General features: G+C 38.8%; 1 protein-coding gene across 6 annotated transcripts in view; it reads left to right on the top strand.

Moving 5' to 3' along the window:
- Positions 1 to 26847, top strand: part of LOC138757126 (transcription factor 4-like) — a 664743-nt gene that overhangs the window by 312300 nt on the left and 325596 nt on the right. For all 6 annotated transcript variants that reach the window (XR_011353352.1, XM_069923937.1, XM_069923938.1 and 3 more), the window contains one exon: positions 18255 to 18313. Coding sequence is in view for 5 of the 6 variants with exons in the window: in XM_069923937.1 (XP_069780038.1) it covers positions 18255 to 18313 (59 nt within the window). In the remaining variant the exon portion in view is untranslated. The remainder of the gene's footprint in view (positions 1 to 18254; positions 18314 to 26847) is intronic.

Here is a 26847-nt window from a genome sequence, read left to right as displayed (position 1 = left end):
GCCATTACTGCTGTTTACAAAGTACCCGTAATAATCAAGGCTGGGAATCAGTGGTGCACGTCAAATGACCCAGTCAGGTGTGACAATATATTGTAAATTTGGTTTAGAATTATGTTGTTAATAATCAGGGACCCTACAGTGTCACCCAGAGGTATTACATGATTCTTTTAATTGGTAAAGTTCTTTTAAAAGTATAGATGTAGACAAATTAGTGAAGAATTATTTTCGAGTTGTGTTTTTAAAAGATTAGTTCTAGTGCTATTAAATATTAATGATAAATTATTATTGCAATTAATATCCAACAATTTGTAAAGACTGAAAATTTGTGTGCAATTGCGAGAAAAAGACAAGCTAAATGTTGAAAATAAATATTTCATTTGGGCCCATTTTTAGTGCTATTATTTAAGAATATTTTAGTGGAAGAACTGAGACTAGTCATTGTATGTTGTTAAACTTCAGAGAAGATTTATTTTGAACTCAGTCATTTCCCCTGTCCCTCCCATGTTCTTGCACCTGCTACTAATAGAACTGCTCTGCTTGGCTGCTCTTCATGGCAAGTTAGAGTGGCAATGATAATGTTGGCAACAGATCTCCTGCTATTTAGACACATGAAATAAGTGAACAAAGGGGATAAACTATGTTTATTTAAAAAGGCCAGGTGCTTAAAGCACATATGATGCCATGGAAAGAGAAAGGGCTATATAGTCCTCTGAACTTTCAAGTTGACCACCCAAAATTAGGTTCTATTGACACTCCAAGGTGATTTATAATGTAAGATCCACTTACAAATACCAGAAAGAAGGACAAAAAAATCCCCGCTGCAAACCAGCTCCGTATTGATACAAACTCATGGAAAAGGAAGCTCATGAATTTAAACATGCTGCATTTGCTACAAGTAATTTATCAATGTATAATAATTCATATAATGTTTTTCAGTTAATTATAGTAAATGTTAGCACCCCTCCTCTTCAACTGTGTGTGAAGTCTGAACCCTCTGGGTGAGGTGTAACTTTCACCTGATCAGATCCTGTTATGTGTGCTGCATGAGGTGAGGAATGTGGTACTATAGTTGTGTATGCTGCTGCCTACCGGATGATTCAATTATGTTTAAAAAGCTCTCTGAAACATTTTTCATTATTGGTAATTTTGCATACAAATCTTTAGTTGCAGGATACAATTAGAATTCAGTGGTAAGGAGGTTGATCAACTCTACTGCTCTGTCCCTGATATTTTTGATGGTTGCAGTTCCCATTTTTTAGATGAGTGGCTAGGATTCTATCAGACTCTTGAACTGAGAATTACAAATGCTGAAAAGCCTTTGAAGAGTTCCGAGGTGAGCTCATTGTGTCCGTGTTTTCAATGAGTTATTGATAGGTCTTCACCTGCATCAGTTATTGCCTCTGCTTAGTGGCGATCAATCTCCCCTAGGATGCGGTAGTGACAATGTTTCAACTCAGGAATCAACTGATAAAAAGGACTTGTGAATTGTGGCCCAGGCTACTAAGCCAACAACAGTTAGACTCCAATGCTATCCATTAAATTTCGTGGAATTGGAACTTAGGAAATTAGTAGATTAAATGTCGAAGGTAATAAATGCATGAATGAATGTTTTTAGGAACAGCTTGTGTTCAAGTCGGGGAGAAAAATCTGATGGAGATAAAATTAACACAGATGGGAAAATGTCAAGGTATGGGGCTGATTTAACCAGTGAACATGCATAATTGAATTTATCTCAAGTGGAAACTAGAGGGAAAGGCAAGGAATTTTAAAAAAATTAAGATTTAAGTAGCAGAGAGTGGTCAGATTGATTTGAACTTTTTAAGAAATGAGATAGTAAGACATTGACCTGTTGGAAAGGACAAATATTATTTTCATACTTCTGCAGATTGAAGAGAGAGGGCAAATGATGACCTAAGTACAAATCTTTATAATGTTTGTGTAGGAACAACTGGAAGACTGTATGAGGAGCTGTGAATTTTAATGCCAAGAAATTCTTCGATTTGTTCAATTATAATTTTCACCTATAAGCCCTGTCATTATCTTACTCATTATTCCCTCATTATTTACTCCACGTTGGTATTCCGTTTTATTTCTTCCATTTCAACAAGACAAAGCTATGTATTTTAACTCATTATTTTTGGAGTTATAGCGGTGATCAGGGAAACTAAGACTAATGAAACTACAGATGCAAGACTATTGTAATCTGGTTCACAATTTGAACACAATCCTAGTTTTGATCATTTACTTTATTGTTTGCCTTATTGATGTTTTATGACACCTGCAGTTTGGGAAGTCCTGACTTCATTATTTATTGGTAAGCCCCAAATTGTAACACAAATACGTATATGTATCTGCAACTTGAAAGTATGCAGTTTAATGGAAATATGAATTTACTTTGTACATTCCTTTCTTGTCCTTCGAGATTTAAAACACAGACAGTATGCATCCTTTGAATATGTCACTGTATGAGCTAAATGTGTCTTGTCAACCATAATATATTTTTCCTTAGGCATATATGAATTGATGGTTTGAATCTATTTGATATTATCATTATTTATTGAGTTTCCACTTGTGCAGTTTAATTTGAATTTGAATTTTTTTTCAAATGAAGAGTAAAAAGTGGAATATGCATGCATTTAGTCATTAAAACAGGCCAAGTGGTGTTAGATGGCTTGTTGCATTCCTTGTCCAAACAGGACATGACAGTAATGTACAATATTGAGCAGGAATAAGTTATATTGTCAAATTGGCTCTTTTAAAATAACCTAAAGCTCTTGTTGGGGCTCTGGTCAGGCAACATTCAGAAGGTGGATGATCATTTTTATTCTTGCCTTATTGGAGAACCTTTACAGCATGGAAAAGTGGAAGGAAGGTTGAGAGACTCATTATCTATGCTAGAAAGGCAAGTTTCACAGGAAAGCCAGATAAGAAGGAATGTCGAATGTCTTTTTTTTTAAAAAAGTGTCTGCCCAAAATTTGCAGATTGTATAAAAGATTTTGGATATGCTATGAATTCAAAAGAAGAATAAGGTTCAAGGTTTTGAAGGACAAGGTTAGGACAGATGGCCACAAAGCGCTTTACATCGAGGCTCATTAGTTGCTGTAGTGCAATGCCAAGAACTGTAGTTGACACCAGGACCCCGCACTTATATAAGCAATTATTAGATGCCATGATCGAAAGATAGGAGCATTCGTGTTCTGAGAAGATGAAATGGTCCAAAGGAACCTTTTAAACATAAGCCCATTCTGCAGTCTATGGCATTTACTTTTTTTTTAATTTTTATTTTTCACACCATAGTCTATGGCATTTACTTGTGTGAAAGTTGTGTGTCACATAAGCTTTGTCTTGCCATGTGCATAATTAAAACAAAGGTAAAATATCCTCTTGCCAGATAGAAGTCTCTAATAATATGATTATGGCACATGATGCCAGGGTTCTCACCTAAAAATACAATTGCATAGTGAAGTGCAACAGAATTTCTAAACAGGTCAATGATGAAATCTGGCAACATGGATGGTTTTGAATTCGACTGTCGAGAAAGTTGCAGGTTTGGTGCATGTAACTTCCATCCCAAATTTGAGTGAGTGAAAATGGTGGCAAGGAAGCCTTATGACTGAGATCAGGTAAATTTGATGATTTTTTTTTTAAAATAAAAGCTCTCCTTACAGCTTACTGGCTTCAGTAACTCTTTGGTACCTTTTAGGTTTTGCCTTTGCTTGAATGCTGGAAGGTTGCCCATTGATGTCATGGAAACACTTGAATCACTAAGAATGATTCATGTCTCTGCTTTTCTCCCATCCTCCTCCACACAGACAGGAATAGTTGTTTTAACCCTTACAGTATTTGGTATCAATGTTCATTCCAAGCGCATTTTATGTATTCTGTTTTTCTTTTTCTCCCTTTGTGTCTCTCAGTATTGTATTGCCATCTCTTTGACGTGGGGGTGGGGAGCTGTAAAGTGCAAAGCAGTGCACACTGCATGATCGCCATCAACCCCAGCTTTCTGATGAGGGTAGAGCTTGCATTTTCAGCAATTTCCTCTCCTTTAACAACCCCCCTCCCCCTCCTTCTCTCCCCACCATCCTCCACTGAATTGTGCAGAATACTCTTGGACTGTAGTCCATCCAGATACTTATTTCAGAATTGGAAAATCTTGCTTGTACAAAGTGGGTTGATTCTGCACATCAATGCTCCCTTTCAAACTTGTCCATCTCTTACCTTTGAGGGGTTCAGTACTTCTACGCCAGCTAGTCAATATTTTTTTTTTTGCATTTTGTTACCGATTATTAGCATAACCATAGCATTTATATTAAGACGAGAAAAAGAACAATAGAAATATGTAGTCTTAATAAATTCAAAGAAAAAATTATGCGCTCATTATAGTCCTTACTGCACCACATTTGTCTCAAGATGTTTCAGTTCCTGTTTATTCAGCAGGGTAAATAATGTATAACACTGGGTGTTTGTCTGCTAGTTAAATACAGAATTTGATCATTTTCTTATTTTTTAAAATCTTAAATAATATTTTCCTTCTATAAGCATTATTTATATTATTGTAATGCTCACGGGCATACAATTTCAATTAGCAGTTCCAAATTATTTTTCTGTCCAGTTGAAGTGTTGACATTGCAAACATTGTTAACCTTCTGTAAATAATTCATAATTTACAACTGGATCATGGAAAAAGATTTAATGCAAAACCATGGCATATCAGAATATGTATCATTGCATTTCAATTCTCTTTCAATTCAGTCTATTTACAGGGTTTTAAACAAATTAGCAGCTGTTCCATTTAAAGATATTTGAAGTATTTTTGCCAGTTCTATAAAAGATCATAATCCATTCTGTGGAACAAACATAACAAAAGAAAAGTGAATTATCTGTCTTGAAATTATTGAAATCCTGCTATAAATTCTGGTTGCGTGTTCTTTTGAAAACTTTAGTAAATAGATCTTTTGGCCGTCATAAATTAGTCATTTGAATACATCGTCATAAAAAAGTTTGTCTTCTGATGTAGAACATACAGACAGAAGACCATAACTCAAATAACATTAAGGCACTCGAGAAACCAGAATACCATTTTTGCCTATCGTGGGATGGTTGGTGTTTTTTATGTTGATATTCTTGTATCAGTCACTCTATTGCTAATTCGTTATGATCTTATAAAATGTCTAACATTCTGTTTTAGCCTGTCATCTGTGCATCATATGTCAATATGGAGGGGAGGGAACTTGGAAGGTACAACAAAGTAGAAATGAAACACATTTGATGTATAGTATTTCCATCACCCACTACACAATATAAAAGCAGTATTGTCACAGATTCTTTGGTTTGCAAGAGCACCTTAATTTGCTGGAATTTGTAGCACTAAAAGGGGCATGGATTAATTGTTAGAATAAAAACTAAGGACTTATTAGTTGCAGTAACCCTGCTGTCGGGTATCCCTATTATCTTTCATATAATACTGTAAATTGGAAAATTTTCAGGGCCAAGGATGTCTTGTTTCCATTCTAGTTCTGTGCATTCTCAGCTGAAGGAAAGGTCCTGTGTGGGATCCACAAACTCTGCCAGAATGTGGCAGGAGTACTTGCTGGAACCTTGCTGCGGAGGTATTGCTAAGGAGGCACGGTTCCCTCTATTTTTAGTGGTCACAGGGCAGGATCGGTGAGCATGTAATATTTTTGAATAAAATTCTTGAAATGTTATCCCTCCCTTTTAGGAAATCCATTGCTTTGAATCAGCTTGGACTGCAGTGATTGTTTCAGGGGTCTGGGGTGATCAATGTGGCCCATTCGCCAGGGCTGGTTTGCACATATAGAGCCTTGATGCCGGGATTGTTCAGTTGAGAAGGGCATGGTCATCGGTTTATGGAGATCAAAAAGCTTCAGCTGCAGCAAATCTAAAATAGAAAGAGAAAATTCTGGAAATGACAGGGTATCAGGACATTGATGAAGATCCTTTATCACAATTCTGTCATTGGTTCACTATTCTCGAAATGGATTTTAAAAATTGTAGGAGCAACATTTGTGGCTCTGCTTTGGCAGCTTGAAGTATCCACAGGGGAATTTCCACTCCTTTGTTGCATACAAGAGGAAAGGGAGCACTGTTGTTCAGGACATAACAAGCTCGGTGCAGGTTTGAAGTCTCGTCCTTTGAACTCTTTCTTCTGCAGCTGGTCATAGGCTGTGCCGGGACACTGAAAGCTGTGGTGAATCTCAAAGTCAGTGGGAACAGAGCCATGAAAGACTCAGTGATAGTGCCAAGACCCATGTTTATACTCATTCCTTGGATATGACATTTGGGACGTCTTCGCAATGCAAGCACCTCTTTTCGCACGTGTAAACTTCTGAATTAATGTGAAGGTTACAAAGAAATATAAGCAATAATTTAATCCATTAATAAATTGTGTTGGCATGGAGTCCTTTGTCACACTGTAACATGACTATTTGGGGAATTGGATTGATAGGAATGTCACCATTTATCTTTGAAATGGTTGACGATTGACTTGTATGAACCCATGCAGTTCTTAATGCTTCTATAATAATGTGTATTTGGATTTCCATGAGGATATAAAAATAGTGATAATGAAATAATTTCAAGATCTATCCGAATGGTGGTAATAGTGCATCCATGGCATTACTGTCTTTATCCTCCATGTAATGCAAGTCATAGCCATGGCACTGCTGCTGCTACACTTGTTGGGGTGTAGATTCTTTAGTTGTGATAGAATAGTGATGGAGAGTTGGATCACAAGATCATTGAAAAGTAGGTTACTCAAGCACATTTTTTAAAGCACATTGTTCTCAACCAGCATAACCTCAAGCAATTTTTAACAGCATGTTATAATTTTACAGTGTGTAAAACATTGGTCTGGATTGAGGTTAGTGAACCCACTGCCCAGTTTTCCATCTGTGCAGCCATGCATCTGTATAAATCTGAACCTGGGCAAGCTCTTCCTGAAGATTTCAAATACTGTACTTTCTTCAACTTCTATTCTCTGAGGAGAGAGTATCATAAGTGAGGACTGAAAAAAAAAGTAGAAATTAGTTCAAACTAAAGTTTATTGAAACAAAATTAAGTCAAAAATTAATTTAGAAACACAAGAAACCACTATTAATCGGAATATCTGCAGTGAAATAATGAAAATCAAACAATTCTGGTAAAACATGCATTCAGTTAAAGATGGTGACCCCATGCAAATGAATGGATGTCTGCTGAGCACTTGCCCTAGTGGAACAAGGCTGAGAGGCCAGGTACAGAATTCAGCTAGATTCTTGATTCAGTAAGTTGAGGAATGCAGGTGTGGCCTGCTGCACTCACACCTGATGACCAACAAGTTCTGTACTATGCTGCAGGATTCTCTATGACTTGCTGGCACAATCAAGTGACTTTATCGTAAATCCAGAACTTGCCTCGCTCTGTCTTCTGATCCATCGCTCTATAGTTTCCGTACTTTCACATTTCCCCCCCAAATACTACATTCCCCAGAAAGCATTTTGTTTTGACCATGCCCACTTTAAATATATTGGCCCTCCTAGTGATTAATGACTCTTTTATTTACTCGGATCAAATAGTTTATTTGTATTTCGATTTTATAGAATTCTGTAAAATGGCAAATATAGTACCCTCACCCTTGAATCTGAAGATTTTGGTATCACGGACTCCAAAACTGTGTTGCCACCGCAGAGCTCCAGCACCCTGGATTCAATCCTGACATCTGGAGGTGTCTGTCTGGAGTTTACAGATTCTCCCTGTTACATTGTGGGCTTCCCTTCAGATATTCCGCTTTCCTCCCACGTTGCAAAGATCTGCAGATTGATGCACTAATAGGCCCCTGTGCACAGGAAATGGTAGAATCTGGGAAGAGTCGAGAAGAATCCATGGATAATAAAGTGGGATTAATGCAGATGGGTGCTTGACCGTTGGTGTGGGCTGAAGGACCTATTTCCATGTTACATGGCTCTCATTGAGAATAATTGAGGCTTTATGTGACCCAAGATATTTCTTGCTTTAGAACTTTTTAAAATATTGATGGAATGATGGAATGGCAGGGCAGGCTCAATGGGCTGAATGGCCTAATTTCGCTCCGGTGGCTAGTGGTCTTGCACTATTACAGGAACATTCTTCAGCAATTCATTACTTTTTGGTCCGCTTGTAAAATAGAATCCAACTTCACATTTTTGATCCTCATGCTTGATCAAAATTCTCCTTCCACATTCTGCCTTCCAAATCACCAATTTTGAACTGGTAGTAGTTGACGACTGTACATTGCTCCTGATGCGTAGGTTGGCGGTCAAATTAGGGTTGGTTGATAGGAATGTGATGAGAATAGGTTAAAAATAAAATCAGTGGGGGCAAAGGGAATGCTTTGTGACCTGTGGGACTGAATGACGTAATTGTCAAGAGGAAATGTGGGCTTATTTGGATCATGGAGAATTAAGCATAAATCTTTAGACCATTCTTATGGTGCAGTATTGTCACAGTTGAAAAATGCCATCTTTTGATTAAGCTAAAACCACCTACTGTTTGGACACAAGATCAGCTGCAAAAATTTAAAGAGAATTAGGGACTTAGAATGGTGTGTTCATCCTGTTATCAACATTAGTGTGATAAGTTCAAGTTTATTTGTCATCCAGTTGTATCAGTTCAATCTGATGTAACAATGTTCACTGGTCCACGGTGCAGAACAGTGCAAAATGTATAGATTTCAGATTTATTTATTGTCAGAATACATACCTGACATCACAAACAACCTTGGGATCCTTTTTTTCCTGTGGGCGAGGCAGAATTACCATTTATTGGTAAATGGGGGGGGACAGGGACTGCACAGCGTATGCATCTAAACAAATAAAGAACTTTGAACATATAACAAATGTAAACAAACTGACTGCAATACAGAGAGAACAAATGAAAATCAATAAAGTACACAAGTAAGAGTTCTTAAATAAGCCCTGATTGAGTTTGTTGTTGAGGAGTGTGATGGTGGAAGGGGGGAGCAGCTGTTCCTGAACCTGGTGGTGCAAGCCTTGTAAAACCTATACCTTTTTCCTGATGGGTGGGGTAGGTCTTTGATGATTGCTGCTGCCCTCTGACAGCAGTGTTCCCTGTAAATGTTTTCAACAGTGGGGAGAGATTTGCCTGTGATGTCCTGGGCTGTGTCAACTACCTTTTGGAGAGCTTTATGCTCAGGTGTATCCTGAGCATACCAGACCGTGATGCAGCCAGTTAGCACACTTCCCACCACACTTCTGTAGAAATTTGCCAGGGTTTCTGGTATAGTACCTGTGATAGTATAGATCTATCACCAATGTATATAGTGTATATAGTTACAGTATCTAGACTATGCTTACAGCGATTGGCTGAGAGCTTTGCCACGCCTACTGTCTGGGCCTTAAAGGGTTGTGTCCCTAGCCAGGTCGGATCATTCTGGACTGGTCGGCCGCCTGTGAAGAGCTCCTGTCTTTTGCTAATAAAAGCCTTGGTTTGGATCAACAAGTCTTTGATTCTTTCGACGAGCTCTACAGTACCAAACCTTCACAAACTCCTGAGGAAGTAGAGGTGGTTACAAGCTTTCTTCTCAATGCCATTCCTGGATCCAGGGTCCAGGAAAGATCCTTCAAAATAGTGACTCCCAAGAACTTAGATTTGCTCATATATACAATATATAGTTACAGATTTCTCTTAGCAGACATTCAGTGTTCTCACTGCCTGTGGGAAGAAGCTATTCCTCAGCTTGGTGATTCTGTCTCTGATACTTCTGTATCTTTATCCCAGCAGGAGTAGTTGGAAGGTGCTGCGTGTGGGGTTGCAGGGATCCTCCCAGATGTTGCGAGCCCTCTTCAGATAACAATCCCGGAAAAATCACATGATTGTGGTGGGGAGAGAACCCCAGTGATTCTATCTATCATTTTTATGGTCCTGTGTATTGATCCGATCCTCTACAGCAATTGTACCAGTCTGTGATCCAGCGGCTTGGAGTCTCTCGATAAAGCTCCTATAGAAGGTTGACATAATGATGGGCAGTAGCTTTGCCTGTCAAGAAAGTGCAGTTGCTGTTGTGCCTTCCTGACAAGTGAGGAGATGTTGTGTGCCCATGCTAGATCACTTCTTAAGTGAACTTCGAAAACTTGGAGCTCTCCACTTGCTCTACTACTGAGCTATAAATGTGTAGTGGATAATAAAAGGTTATGTGGTAGTTATTAGAATGCTGTTTGTAAGAGGTTTTTGATCATAAATCAGTTGCATTGCTTTCTGCATTGCTGCATTCACTGTGTTTTAAAAATTAATTAATTGGCTACAAAGTGTCTTAGGACATTGAGATTATGAAAATGCTGTGTAAAGAATGCATTTCTATTTTTTTTTAAAATCTGCGATCCCAGAGCAATAATCACCATGTTTCTGAACTCTCATCAAAACCTCAAATTGTTAGACTGGTATCACCTTAGCGACCCTTTGTTTTCCATATTATTTTATAATGGAGTGAGGCAAGTTGCACACAGTTCTCTCACTACATCTTAAATTTACATTCTAAGATGGTAAATGCTATAGATCTCATTTATTTTTCTTCTACCGCCATTTCATTTTTCAATAATGTATTTGTGGAAATGTTTTTATAATTTGGGGATTCCCCTAAAATGAACCATACAATTAAATTCTTTAGGACATGGAGGGAATCCTGATTTCCTGACATTATGATGCCCTCTAGATCAATGGTTTTCAAACTTTTTCTTTCCACTCACATACCACCTTAATATTCCCTAGGTGCTCTGTGATTAGTAAGGGATTATTAAAGTGATTGATATGTGAGTGGAAAGAAATCGTTTGAAAACCATTGTTTTAATTGTATCAAATTGACTCGTTATGTGCATGGTTTCATAACTCCAATGACAATTTTTCTCATGCAAAATATTTCAGAAACAATTGGATATAGAGCAGTGGTTCTCAACCTTCTCCCCCCACTCATGTACCGCCTAAGTAATCCCTGACTAATCACAGAGCACCTACGGAACGGCATAGGAATTACTTAAAGTGGTGTGTGAGTGGAAAGAAAAAGCTTGAAAGCCACTGCTCTACATTGAATTCCCCACTCAGCTAAAATCCAAGTCTGAATGGGTACATTTTCTTAATTGATCCTCATCTTGTAAATAACTAGATTTTGTTGTCTCGTAGGAGCGCAGTTTAAAATGAATAATGTAAGTTGCATTAATCATCTTCTAAAATTCCTATTAGAGCCTTTGGAGATCTACTGAGAGTTTAAATAAAAGGAAGAATCAGAGTTTATTGTCACAAACATGTCACATGAGATGCATTACGAAATAATACAGCAGCATTACTGGTACAAAATTGCTATAAATTTCTTTTGCAAAACAAGGGTAGGTGAGGAAGTGTCTGTGGTTCATTGTCCATTCAGAAACCTAATGGTGGAGGGGAAGAAACTATTTTTGTACTGTTGGGTGTTCATCTTCAGGCTCCTGTACCCCCGTCCTGATGGTAACAGTGAGAAGAGGGCATGGCTCAGGTGGCACGGGTTCTTGATCGAGAAACAGTGATCGAGGAGATTACCGGGGTCTCTCTTTCATCTACTGATGAAAAACATCAGAATAGAAGGAAGCCATTTTGCTCATATTAGCGCTCCATTTAGCTCCATTGTTGAGCTTCAACGTGGACAAGACAAAGGAGATGATTCTAGAATTCAGGAGAGCAAAAGGATGACCATTCGCCACTACACTTCAATGGCTCTGTCGTGGAGAAAGTGGAACTTACAAAGTTTCATGGTGGATGTGTGAAGGATGGCCTACGGTAGACCCAAAATAAAAAATATAAATCATTATTCAGGATGGTTCAGTAGGGCCTGGACTTCCTCAGAAGGTTGAGGAGGCCAAGAATACCGGTCCTCAACTTGACAACATTTTGCAGGAACACTACTGAGCATGTCCTGTCTCGGCTTCATCATTCTATGATGTGGTAGCTGCAAAATGTTGGTCCAGGTCGATACTGAGGATCATCAAAGCTGCGAAAGTGACTGGGTCTCCCTTTCCTCTACTGACAAGGTTTACCGGGAGTATTGATGAATCAGGGCTGAAAGAATTATTGAGGACTCATTCCATCCATGACATTGTACCTTTGACCCACTACCATTAAGGAGGGGTAACAGGTGCATCAAAACACAACTGCCAGGCTGGGAAATAGCATCTTCCTTCAGTTTGTGAGATTGATGAGCAGAATCCTCTGAGTAAATAATCCAAAATATTTACATATATGTATTTTAAATTCTATCTTAATGCATATATATGATTATCATGTACTATATATAGTGTGTGTATGGCACCATGGTCCAGAGAAACATTATTTTGTCAGTTATGCACAGTCAGATGATAATGAGCTTGAATGGTCTCTTCTAATTCTCTTTTCAGTTATAGCCAAAAACATAACTTCATGGATCAGATAATATTTGTGACTGTGAGCTATGACACAGGTCTCAACCACAATAAAAGGCTTTGCAGATTACTTTCTGATTATTTTCTATTCACTCTATGATTTTTTTTTTCTAAAAGGATTTTGTAAGGATATGAATAAGTAATTATTTGGTAACCCTTGTCATATTGCAAGGGTGACCCTACCAATTCATTTTGGTCAGTGAAAAGTCCACACATAATATATATACTGCATTTTTAAAGCATGAGATTACAAAAAAATAATATTTTTTTTTTAATTATTTATAAATTTAAAACCACAAAGAATTCACATGATGCATAATAATACAAATCAAATACAAATATGACATATATAAAAAGACAAGAAAAATAAAGAAATTCCCCTATATACTGCCCCCTCCCACCTTATCCCTTTACTAAAAGAAAATGAAAGAAAAAGAAAAGAAAAAAGGGACTAGTGACCCTCAAAAGGAGTGCCTATTTATTGAAAGTTTCTTTGAATATACTGAGACCCTAAGGTGAAAGGGAATGTCAGAACTTTGTTTAAATATTCACACCCACATTTTGTTAATGAGGGCAACATATCTTCTAAAACATGTAGTACTTATCTCTTAAATTATAAGTAATTTTCTCAAGTAGTATACAACTCCGAAATTCGGCATGCCATTTTTCTATACCCAAATCTGTATCAGACTTCCAAGTTATGGCAATACATTTTCGTGTTATTGCTAAAGCAATTTGAACAAATTTCTTTTGATGCATAGTCAATTTTAGTTTAGGTTAAACACCCTAAATATCTCTCAATAAAAGTAACATTGGATCCTGTGGGCATTTAATACCCCTTTTTCTTTCCTTAACCCTATTTCTAACCAAAAAGGTTTAACTCTAGGACACTGCCAATTTCCTGTCCACGTCTAAAGCATAAATCCAAAAGAGTCTGGTTCAATTTGTTTGAACTTGTATGGTGTCAAATATAACTGATGAGTAAAATTATATTGTATCTCACATTTATTGTACTTTTCATATTTTCTCCACATATCTGAATCTAATGACGTTCATCTATTTGTTTATTCAAATCTACTTCCCATCTTGGTCTAGATTTATGAAGCCCTCCTTTTTGGGCTTTCTTTTGTCATATCCTTTACATCATTAGAAAAATCTATTCAATGAGATTTGCATTATCATCTTATAATTGCATACAATTTTCATAAATTTGATAGGATGTAATAGATGTTCCCTAAATTAGTCTAAATAACCTCCATGTCTTGTAATGGAATAGGAAGTTTTAAAATTACCGCTAATATAGAGAGAGAAGAGAAAAAGTGAAATAGTCTGGATTTTAGTCAAAATAAAATATCCAAGCACAATTCCCCTCAAACCACTTCAGATGTCTGATTACTGTCTGATTGATTTCATATCCTCAGTTCACCATTAGAGATTTTTAGTTACATTTCTTCAACAGGAACACATCAACTCTGATATTTAGTCATTTTGATTTTTTTTGTGATTTACAATTTGGCTTTTGCCATATCTTAAACCAGTAACAGTCTTTCAAACTAACAGTATTTTACTGCCCTGAATTTTTGTACGGAGTAACATGCAGCTCAGAAACACCTGAACTAAGCTGGTGATAATAGCTGCACGACTCTCTTCCGACAGCGCGCATTTCTTTATTTTCCCTCCAGCTTTTCCTCTTGCCTTGTTATTTTCTCTCATAAGTGACTCAGTTATTTACCTCTATCATTCATGGAAACAATTATGATATTGTGACCAATTCTGCAATGATTGAATTCATCTTTATTTCTCTGGAATTATTGGTAATTGTCCTGTCGCCTTGGCTCCTAGTTTTCAGGTCTCCCTCTGGTGGAACATTCTTTTCACGTGTATTTTGTCAATATTCATTATTCTAAAGTCCTTTATTATAACTTCTCCTTCCTAAAGCAAAATCCAACTTGTTCATTCTGAATAGTGTCATTTTCAATTCTAAAATTGACCATCAAATCATTGCACTTTCACTGTTGCTTTCTTTTTTTAGTTACATCTCATATTTAAATCTCATATTGCATTGACAGCAGTTTAATTCTTTTCTCGGCTTATAATATTGATGATAATTATTTGTTTACCTCTATTGCTTTTACGACATTTGGTTCCCTTCATGTTTATTGATTGAAAATTAATTTGCAGCTTAGCCATCAATTCTCGAGTTACATTCATGCTCAGTGGTGGGTGGACACTGTAAAAAGCAGATAAACATGGATCATGTCATTGGGAAGCTCTTGTTGCTGATAGCAAATAACTTTTTCCAATATCATGGAGCTTTGCAATCCATGAAAAGAACAAGGAATGCATCACACAAATATGAAATGGAATAGAATGCTGTACAATGTCTAAAACTTTAAAGCTGAAAGTTGTCCTATATTTTTCTTTTGAGACAATATTTGGATGGGGACAAGGAGTGTTGTTATTATCCCAAGACTATTTTCCTTTAAGCATACACATCATTGAAAACAATATTTTTTGTTACCGACTAGAAGCCTCGGTATTGTAAAATAAGCCATTAAAAAAGTCTGTCCGCACCGAGTGATGTCTTGAAATCCACAGTAGGTCTTTCAGTAACTGAAAGTAGCCCTGTTTTCACATGGGAATCTTTCATCTGCTGTGTACCATAACAGTTACTGACCCAGTTTTATCTTTCACATGCTAAGTAGACATGCTGTGTATCTTCTGTGACTCGCTTCCAGTTTGCACTGTTTGCAGTTTGTCTTTTGATCTCACCTTGTTTGGGCTCTTCTGTTAATCCTGAGCTGTTGCTCTTCTTGGAAGTCAGTGAGTGACTAGGCACTTCTGTGAATGTCACCACAGTGGTTCTACAAACTGTCATTAATGTACAGCTCTCGGCACTTGTTCTGTTCTGCAGTAACGGTAGGGGTGACGGATTCAATTTTTCACTTCAGAATAGGTGTTAATATAACTTAATGAATGTGGTGAAGGGAGCTGCAAGGTCAGAATCAAACCTTTAAAGTTTCACCTGACTTTGTGTATCTACTCAATTTGTACCCATATTTGATATTTTAATGGTTTAATTTTGAACCTATTCCTCACCCCTGCTCAGTTATTCTTGGTGTAGTTTGTGAATGCTGGTGTTTGCATTCCTTATTTGATTTTTTTTTAATATCTGCAACCTGCTCTGTTCTTGTGTTTCCTGTCAGGTTCAAGTTTAGACTAACTGACAGCATCAGGATGAATTTATGTGGAAAGGCACATCATAAAAGTTTTCACAAAAAAATGACCATCAAGTCACATGAGGAGATTTTGACATAGATGAACAAATTCGTAATAAAAATATTTGAGGAGCACATTAAAAAAAAAACTCAGTGCAGAGGCAGCAATGTTTAGGGAGGGAATTTCAGAACTTTTGGCTTTAATACAGATACTAATGTTGGAGTAATTAAAGTTGGGGGATAATGAAAACTAAGACATGGAAAAGGTGATCAATTTATTGCCCTACCATTATTGCCCTACCATTATTGCCCTACCATTATTGCCCAACCATTATTGGGTTGTAGGGCATTAAAGAATCAAGGAAAGTTAAGAGCATGGAGAAAGATGAGAGTTTGTGTAGATCCGCAAATATCATGGTGAAATTAGGATACAGATTGCAGAATCTTTGAACTATAAACTCATATATGATAGAAACAAGGGGAGTCAGTTCAAGACTGTGTTGGAATAGTCAATGTTTGGATGAGGAATTTAACTGTAAATTTGCAGGGATAGAATGGAAAAATAAATTGTGCAGAGAATGCAAAGATTCTGCAGAGAGATGTTAAGTGTGGGCAAGGGTCTGGCTGATAGAGTACAGTATTGGTAAATGCAAGGTCATCCACTTTGGGAGGAAACATGAAAGATCAAATTACTTAAATGGTGAGCATGTTGTGATGCCAAAAAAACTTAGGAGTGTTTGTGCATGAATTGCAAAAGGTTCGTTTGCACATGCAAAAGGTTGTCAAGAAGGCAAATGGAATGTTGGCCTTCATTGCTGGAGGGATTGAAATTGAGAGCAAGGAAATTCTGCTGCTACTGTACAAGGTAATAGTGAGGCTGCACCTGGAGTACTGTGTGCACTTCTGGTCTCCTTGCTTGCGAAATGATTTACTGCCTTCAGAGGTGCTGCAGAGGAGGTTCACCAATTGAATCCAGGGGGTTAACCTATAAGGAATGATCGAGTCATCTGGGACTATATTCGCTGGAACAGATGAATGAGAGAGGATCTTATGGAAACAAATTACGGGATAGGCAAGATAGAAGCAGGAAGGCTTTTCCACTGGTGTGTGAAACTAGAATTAGGGGACATAACTTCAAGATTCAGAGGAGCAGATTTGGGATGGAGATGCTTTATTCAGAGAATAGTGGATCTCTGGAATTGTCTGCCAAAGGAAGCAAAATAAGCTGCTGCATTAAATACATTTAAGTCAGCGTTAGATTTTTGCTTAGTCAGGGAAACACGGTTATGGAGAAAAGACAGGTCCGTGGAGTCTAAAGCCAAATTAGCCATAATCTCGTTAAATGGGAGATAGGTTCGATGGGCCAGATGGTCTACACCTACTTCTATTTCTTCTGTTTTATTATAATATCACCTGACTCTGACGGTCTCAGCTTATTTATTTCTGAAACTCTTAGTAATTCCTTTCTACACCTAAGTTACTGTTTCAACTCACCCCTGACAACCACCTTTGTTCTCCTCTTCATATATTTAAGCTCATTTAATTGTTTTATATCCCTCGTGCTAACTTTCATTGTCCTTTCAACCATTATATATCCTGACCTATGCTCTGCCAACTTTGGCCTCTTGACAACAAATGCCAACCTCTGAAGCTGGAAAATTCCTCTTTAATCCTTTGCACCACTTGAGCTCTGTATCATTCTGTAAGGGCTCTTATAATACATATTTACTTCTCTGACCAACTTTTGGAGTATCCTTACTGCATTGGTCAGTTTTCTGTGAAATACCTGGGTTCTTTTGCTCTGTTCAAGGCACCTTAAATAAAGAGACATTTGTTTTTTTGAATATAAATGAGGCAAATTCAACTTGACTCATCAGCCACTTTCAGAAGAATTTGCATTTGGGCCTCCAGCTCCTAATTACAATGCAGTTACTTTTGGATGACTCATTTAAGTGAATGTTATGGCATTATTTGGTAAATGTATGACATATCCAAAGCAGTCTGTTAGTCTTCATGTTAGGATTAAAGCCCTTTAAACAAGTTGGTTAAAATCATTCTGGTTGACATTGTGGAAACATTTCTTTTTGGCATTTCTCACTAAATATGGCCTGCTCAGCCAGTGACCACAATGGAAATCAGATATAGCGATATTATATTAAGGACTTGCATCTGAAAGCACATTCTGACAGCTCCAAACACCAGAATCCCTCATTTCAATTCATTATAAAGTGTTAGTTGAAAGCCATGTTTTGAAGTGTCCCATGGGCAGGATTATCCATATATGCAGCCAGGCTCTTGAGATGCGTACAAAAATAGTGAGTGTTCAGACTGGTGAAGGTCAGCATATGAGAGGTTTATAATCAAAAAGAGTCAGTGGTTCAGATTCAATAAACCAACCAACTGATTGGATGCAGTGAAGTTTTAAGAATGGGACTACATCAAGATAAATTAGATTATTTTCAGTCTACATCATTCTGTATACAGTAAAAAATAACGCACTTGCTGTCTGTAGTTGATATCTTTATTCTGATGTCATATCAACTCTAAAGTCAGTTCTGTTATATTGAGAGTAATTTTATACAAATATTTGTTTTGCAGGCAAAGCAGACCGAACGTCATTCCCATTTGTGAGGGATTCAAGTATGCAGGGTTGTCAGGTCAGTAACATGTTCCATTGCCTTATTTATCCTCAGATGCATACTTATGCCTGCCACTTGTTTCCAAAGTAATTAAAGAAATTTTATTGGACAAGTATTGCATGTTTAAACCAACCTCATCCTTCTCCTATCCATTTTTTTTTGGTAAACACGACTGGAACTACGAATTTGATAATAATACATATCTTTAAAGAGTTTTTTTTCCATGAGAGAATAAGGACTTGTTAGGATTGAGTCTGAGAAGGAGGGACCCTTACCTGCTGCTGATCAGGTTTCAAGTGTGGGAGCAGACACTGCAGGCATTCTTGTTTATTTCTGAGCCAAAAATAGTTCTGGGTCATCAAAAGCTTCCATTAGACTTCAGGAGTTATTGCTGGAACCCCATATGTCTGAAGGTATATGGCATTTTAAACTAATGGCTAAACAGCAATGCAGTTGGAGGGGTGTGCAACATTTGAATTCCTGCCTTGCAGTTCGTGCAGGGAATCCAGTTAAGCATCTCCGCCGAGAAATTGTAAACCTTGCAAGTGGAAGTTGAAATGGCATGTAGGTCCATGTAATCCATCAAGGTGGGCTTGATGGATTCACAAGATTTAACTGCTGACGAGAATGGGCTTGTACCCTAGGTAATCCACTTGGGCATTCCACTCAGCTGATGCTCCATTGAAATATTAAAAGATAAAAATGAATTTTAAAAGGGTTGGTTCATCTTCAAGGTAATAAAAAAATGAGCTTATTGTCATGTACATTATACAGTTCTTTCTTGCAGCTGAACGGGGTCTTTAAAACAAAATGAATGCTAGGTTAGTGCCTGTGATGGACTTGTGTTTATATTACCTTCTTCAGTATTCCAGGGCATTCAGATTCCCATAGCAGACTGTCGTGCAACCAGTCAGTATATTTTCCACAGTGCACCTTCAGAAGTTTGATGAATGATTTGACGACATGCCAAATCTCCTCAGACTCATCAGAAAGTAGAGGCACTTTCTTCACGGTTGCCACAGTATTCTGGCTCCAAGATAGGTCTTCTGAAATAGGGACTTCCAGGAGCTTGAAGGTTCTAACCGTTGCATGGTCCTTTGGACTCCACTTCCTGAAATCAACAAACATTTTGATCTTGGTGTCATTGAGGGCAAAATTGATGTTCTGGCACCACCCAAACAGATTTTAATCTACATTCTGTATTCTTAATGTTAAAGGTTAATTTTATTGTCACGTAATAATACACATGATAGACTTCAATTTTTGGATGCCGAGAGACAATCACTATTGCTTAGTGCCCCTAACAATGAGAAACAGAAACAAAAGAGACCCCCTTCAGGGACACTGAGTGTCTGGGATTGACCATCAGCAGCCCAAGCTCCAGGCCCAAGATATGACCAGCAAAGCTTTCACTGCCCTTCTTGCCTTCCTCTTGAATTCCAGTTCCGATAGAGCCAGTCTCTAGCACCTCGAAGCCTGTGTGAGTCCTTCAACTGCAAGTCACCAACCAGCAATAGTCAGTGTGTGTCCTTCAGCTGCTGAGCCCTCGCTGGTCTTCATTCGGTTGGTTTCCCAAGCTTCTCCTTTTCACAGGGTGGGGGGGGGTTGTGCTCCCCATTACTGGTGTCCTGCACTGGTCAGCCGCTTCCCCAGAGTCTGCACTCTCTTGTAGTCTGCTACCCAGCACAGGCACCACCATCTTGGGCATAAACTTCTGTGGGTGAAGGATTCACAAAAAAAAAGTTTGGTTCTTTAACAGGCTATTTAAAGCCTGTACAGAGCCATTGGCATCAGGACCGAGCAGCGCTGTGTCTCCGCCCTCTGTTCCAGGTCTGCACCTGTGTCAGTGCTGCCTTTACAGTGGCTCCAGCAGTGCTGCCATTATTTTTTTCTGTTTATTTTCCACTTGTTGGGCAATAACGATTGTGTTGTCAGCTAATTTGTGCTGTAGCCAGACTGGCTATGCAGTCAGTAGTGCACAGAGTGTAGTGTCGGGAACTGGGCACTCAGCCTTGGGGTTGCCCCCACTGTTGATATGAAGGAGGGAGTGGTCTAATGTGAGGGAACACTCGAGAGAGAAGCCACGATGCTGCTTACATTTGCTTTGGTTCCTTTTCCAGTACAGTATTCTTGCTAATAGAATATAACACAATTTTAAACCATTTCTGAAATTTTGTTGCTTGGTGCTGTAAACAGTTATATGGTTATGGTTATATGGAATCACTTCAAAATATACATTTTGTTACTTACCTGGCCTATCAAAAGCCCTTTTACTCTTCATATTCACTCTTCATACTTGAAACTTTGGCATAAAAATACAATTAAAAGATTTGCAGCATGTATCAAAATGTTTAAACTAAAAGAAGATTTTTCTAAAGATCAGTGATCTTATAAGAATTTGTATTTATAAAATACATGTATACCAAAAACCTGACATTATCAGTGACAGGTAACTGTAATTTATGTTGTGAAACTTTACGGATCACCTGGTTTCTGTCAAGCATAATTGCGCCTTTACTTTAGGACAAGGCTTAAAAAAAAATTAGACATACGACACGGTAACAGGCCCTTTCGTCCCACGAACCCATGCCACCCAATTGGACCCAACTGACCTACAGACCCCAGTATGTTTTGAACGGTGGGAGGAAACTGGAACCCCCAGGGAAAACCCACACAGACTTGGGGAGAACATATATACTCCTTACAGACAGCGCAGGATTCGAACCTCGCTGGTGCTGTAACAACATTGCATTGACCGTTATGCTAACAGAAGCTTTCAGTGCCAAGGCCGATAAATATGGCCTTTCAGGGGAAAGAGCTTTTCAATGCATTATTAGGGTTATCATAACTTTGGCAAAAGTTAAATTGACTAGCAAGATGACAGATTTACGAAACTGCCAGTATTTGCAAATCAGAGCTTTTATGTGAGAATAAAGCAATTGTGTGATTGGTGGCAGAAAATTCAAAAGTCACTCAGTTACTCTTTGTGTTTGAGAACTGAATTAGGATAGTTAGCTGAAGACTTGAACCACAGGCTGTTTCGGCCCTTCCAGTCTTTGGCAAACCATTTTGTTTGTCTAGTTCCACTGGCCTGCACACAGTCCATAGCCCGCCATACATCTCCCATCCATGCATCTGTCCAAATTCTTCTCAAATGTTAAAATTGAGCCTGCATTCACCACCTCAGTGGGCAGCTTGATCCACATTCCCAACACTCTCTGTATGAAGAAGTTCCCACTACACCTTTCCCCTTTCACCCTTAACCTCTGGTTTGTATCTCAACAATCCTTAGTGGAAAAACCCTATCTACATTATGCTGTCTATCCTCTCTAATAATTTTAAATACCTCTATCAAATTTCCCCTCATTCTTCTATGCTCCAGGGAATAAAGTCCTAATCTGCTTAACCTTTCCCTGTAACTCAGTTCCTAAAGTCCAGTAACATCGTAGTAAATCTTCTCTGCACCTTTTCCTGTGGTTAGGAGACCAAAACTGCACACAATGCTTCAAATTTGGCCTCATTAATGTCTTGTACAACCTTACCATAACATCCCAGCTCCTATATTCAATACTTTGAATTATAAAGGCCAATATGCCAAACACTCTTTACAACCCTATCCAGCTGTGACGCCACTTTCAGGGAATTATGTATCTGTATTCCTAGGTCCCTCTATCATTCTCTTCAGTGCTCTACCATTCACCATGTACGTCTTTTTTTGGTTTGTCTTCCAAAATGCAATGCCTCACACTTGTCTGCATTAAATTCCATCTGTCATTTTTATCAGCCCATTTTTCCAGCTGGTCCAGATCCCTCTGCAAGCTTTGAAAACCTTCTTCACTGTCCACAATGCTTCCAATCTTAGTGTCATCTGCAATTTACCGCATTATCATCCAGATCATTGATGTAGATAACAAACAACAATGGTCCCAGCACTGATCCCTGAGGCACACCACTAGTCACAGGCCTCCAGTCTGAGAAGCAATTGTCCACCACTACTGTCTGCCTTCTACCTTCTAGCCACTGTTGAATCTATTTCATTAGTTCATCATGAATACCTAGTGTCTGAATCTTCCTGACTAACCTCCCATGTGAGACCCTGTCAAAGGTCTCACTAAAGTCATTTAGACAAAATCCACAGCCTTCATCAACCTTCCAGGTAACCTCACCATAATACTCTACAAGCTTGATTAAATATGACCTACTATGCAGAAAGCCATGTTGACTATCGTGAATCATTTTCTGGCTATTTATTAATTGTATATCTGATGTCTTAGAACACCTTCCAATAATTTACCTACTACTGACATCAGGGTCACTGGCCTATAATTTCCACAGTTACTTGGAGCCTTTTTATTTTTATTTTTTTTCTTTGGCTTGGCTTCGCGGACGAAGATTTATGGAGGGGGTAAATGTCCACGTCAGCTGCAGGCTTGATTGTGGCTGACAAGTCCAATGCGGGACAGGCAGACACGGTTGCAGCGGTTGCCGGGGAAAATTGGTTGATTGGGGTTGGGTGTTGGGTTTTTCCTCCTTTGCCTTTTGTCAGTGAGGTGGGCTCTGCGGTCTTCTTCAAAGGAGGTTGCTGCCCGCCAAACTGTGAGGCGCCAAGATGCACGGTTTGAGGCGATATCAGCCCACTGGTGGTGGTCAATGTGGCAGGCACCAAGAGATTTCTTTAGGCAGTCCTTGTACCTTTTCTTTGGTGCACCTCTGTCACGGTGGCCAGTGGAGAGCTCGCCATATAACACGATCTTGGGAAGGCGATGGTCCTCCATTCTGGAGACGTGACCCACCCAGCGCAGCTGGATCTTCAGCAGTGTGGACTCGATGTTGTCGACCTCTGCCATCTCAAGTACTTCGACGTTAGGGATGAAAGCGCTCCAATGAATGTTGAGGATGGAGCGGAGACAACGCTGGTGGAAGCGTTCTAGGAGCCGTAGGTGATGCCGGTAGAGGACCCATGATTCGGAGCCGAACAGGAGTGTGGGTATGACAACGGCTCTGTATACGCTTATCTTTGTGAGGTTTTTCAGTTGGTTGTTTTTCCAGACTCTTTTGCGTTGTCTTCCAAAGGCGCTATTTGCCTTGGTGAGTCTGTTGTCTATCTCGTTGTCGATCCTTGCATCTGATGAAATGGTGTAGCCGAGATAGGTAAACTGGTTGACCGTTTTGAGTTTTGTGTGCCCGATGGAGATGTGGGGGGGCTGGTAGTCATGGTGGGGAGCTGGCTGATGGAGACCTCAGTTTTCTTCAGGCTGACTTCCAGGCCAAACATTTTGGCAGTTTCCGCAAAACAGGACGTCAAGCGCTGAAGAGCTGGCTCTGAATGGGCAACTAAAGCGGCATCGTCTGCAAAGAGTAGTTCACGGACAAGTTTCTCTTGTAATGACAACTACCCACCAATCCTCTGGCACCACACCCATGGCTAAGGATATTTTAAATATTTCTGCCAGAACCCCTGTAATTTCCACACTAGACTCCCTCAAGGTCCAAGGGAATATCTTGTCAGGCCCTGGGGATTTACCAACCATTATTTGCTTGAAGACAGCAAGCTCTTCCTTCTCTTTAATCGACATTGGTTCCATGATCTCACTGATTGTTTTCCTTATTTCCCATGACTCTGTGCCTATTTTCTGAGTGAATAATGATGGAAAGAAAGTTTAAAAATTCACCCGTTTCTTTTGGCCCCATACAAAGCTGAACACTCTGATCTTCAAGAGGACCAATTATCTCTCCTTTTGCTCTTAATATACCTGTAGAAACTCTTAGGATTTTCCTTTACATTGTCTGCCAAAGCAACTTTGTGTCTTTCTATGTAAATTTGAAAATAACTTTGAACAACCCAATGTAGAATCAGGAAAATGTTTTATTTAATTGTATCAAAAAATGAAGAATTGTTGGCATGTGAGTTGTGTTTTTGAAGAAACCTTTTGAGGTTTGGGGCTTGAATCACTGAAATTGCAACCTTGGAACAGTGAATTGACTCATTATCTGTGTCAGTTCTTAATGATGTTTAATTCTTTTAATTGCATGCTCTCCTCCATTCCATGTACACTTAACTGTGGAAAAAAAAATATTTTCAAAGCATTTTGAAATTTCTGCCTCAATAGACCCTTGTGACAGATAAATAGTTTGCAAATAATTCAATCAGAAAATGTTTCAAGTAAGCTGTATTCTTCCTGTGATCATTTTTAGAGCCAAAACTGTTGTTATTAATTTTCCAACGAAGGTAGCCATTATAAATGTGCTCCTTCTACAAAATCTATATTTCTCGGTCTTTCTTGTTAACATTACTTCAATGTTTTCTGTGCATTCGCCATAAAATGAATTTAATGTTAAGTACTGTATATTTTGGTGTATATATTGCCCCCCATTTTCAGCCTCATTTTAAGGGTTTTATGGTATATTTGCCGTACAAGTTGACCCCCATTTTCTAGCTGCTTGGGATGCCCCATTGACCTACGTATAAGTCAACCCCAAAGCTCACGATACCTGAGATGGGCTATTGACCCGCGTGTACGTCAACCCCCGTAGATTGTGCGTATCGATCTCCCGGGCATTGGCTGGAGATGATTGGTATCACGGAGTGTCCAATGACTCCACGCAGCACGCAACGAAAATATGAAGCGAGCTTTAAGTTGAAAGTGATAGAAATGGCCAAGAAAGCCAACAAGAGCACTGCTGCAGGAAATTTGATGTCCAAGAGAAGGTGGAAAGAGATTGGAGGAAGAAAGAAGAGACTTTAAGAAACATACTGCAAAGGCAATATTCTTTGAGAAAAGGAATCACTCGTTGGCCAGAGTTGGAAAATCTCATTGCATAGTCACATGAAATAAAATAAGAACATTTGCACTGTTCTGTTGAAGTCGCACCTCAGTGATGATGTTGAGGCTACAGTCGGCTGGTGCATTCGTTTCATGAACAGGAAAAAATCTGGCATTACACCAAAAAACAAAAATTGCACAGAAACTACCAAAGGAGCTTGATCATAAAGTTGTAAGTTTTCACCAGTTTATTTTACAGAACCGGCAGAAACACCAGTTTGCACTGGTAAATATCGCAAACCTAGATGAAATGCCCATGAATTTTGACATGATAGGCAATAGAATGGAAAGGTGTTAAAACTGTGCAAATCAGAAATACAGGATTAAAAGGACCAGGCATAAAAGGCCATGCATGGCCGACGGGACAAAGTTAAGACCCATGGTAATCTTCAAATGCAAAATTAAACCGAAAATGAAATTCCCTGCAGGTATTTTTGACATTTTTCATGAAAAAGGATGGATGGATGAAAATGGTGTAAAGTTATGGAGAGACAATGTGTGGAACAGGCGGCCAGGTGGTTTATGCAAAGAACAAAGTTTGCTGGTCTGGGATATGTTTCATAGCCACTTAACTGAGAAGACTAAAAGTATATTAGTACTACATAAAACTTACATGTTGGTTATCCTGGGTGGTTTGACGTCTGTATCGCAGCCTCTCGATGTCTGAAGAAGCCATTCAAAGACTATGTGTGTGAGGAATGGAATACATGGATGTCGAGTGCAGAGAAGTCGTTTACAAAAGGCAGGGCAATGTGTGCTGCATCACTTGATATGCGTGTAATTTCATGCTCAAGGCATGGGACAAAGTTAAAGTAGAGACTGTGATAACATCACTTAAAAAGTGCGGTTCCTCTTGTGCAAACGATGGGACACTGATGACAAAGTTGAAATCGCCTCATCAGATAAAGACTTAGACCCATATGATGACTGAACAGTGGGAGTATGGATGTTCTTGCTGCCATCTTTGCTTCAGTCAATGACGGCGAGAGTGATTTTAAAGGGTTCTAAATGCGTTGCTGTTTTCAGTAAAAATCTCAATGAAAATCTGTCGCAGCCGGGTTTTTTTTTGTTTTTCAAGGGTCGACTTATACGCCAAATTGGTTTTTCAAAGGTTAACTTATACGTCGGATCGGCGCAGATTGGATTTTGAGCTGAATTTAAGGCCTCAAAAGTATATTCGGCGTATCAGTCAACCCCTGTTTTTTCAGAGATTTTGGGTGGGGGGGGGGTTTCAGGACTCGACTTAAATGCCAAAATATACATTATTTATTTCTAGTGGTGCATTTCTGTCTGAGCACATTCAGCAATTTAATCAGAAGTCCCATCATTAGCTTTACATCCACACTGTCATGAAATATCCAACTGTCCATTGACAAATATGTCTGGCCTCTCCTTCAGCCCCTTACCGTAAATGTCACACTCATAACTTAACATCACTAAAACTCAAAATCCTCAACGTGCACTGGAGATTAATATTTGAAGATAAAATGTACAGGTTGCCAGATCACTATTGCCTTTTTGTATCGTGCAAATTTTAAGACTGACAAACTTTATCCTCGTGGCCCTGAACTACCCCTTAATTATTCCAGCCATACTGAATGCTGTGATAGAATTATGGATGTTCCATGCTGTTTCTTCATATTAGATCACATGACATTTTATTTTATTGATAACAAGTCTATTATAGTACCTTGTAGCATTAGTTTGGTACAACACAAAGATAATCTA

The sequence above is a fragment of the Narcine bancroftii genome, chromosome 3 (genome assembly GCF_036971445.1).
Source record: "Narcine bancroftii isolate sNarBan1 chromosome 3, sNarBan1.hap1, whole genome shotgun sequence".
In the NCBI taxonomy this organism is placed as follows: Eukaryota; Metazoa; Chordata; class Chondrichthyes; order Torpediniformes; family Narcinidae; genus Narcine; species Narcine bancroftii.
The sequence above is the reverse complement of the archived record's forward strand: the minus strand, read 5'-3'. Positions and strand labels throughout refer to the sequence as shown.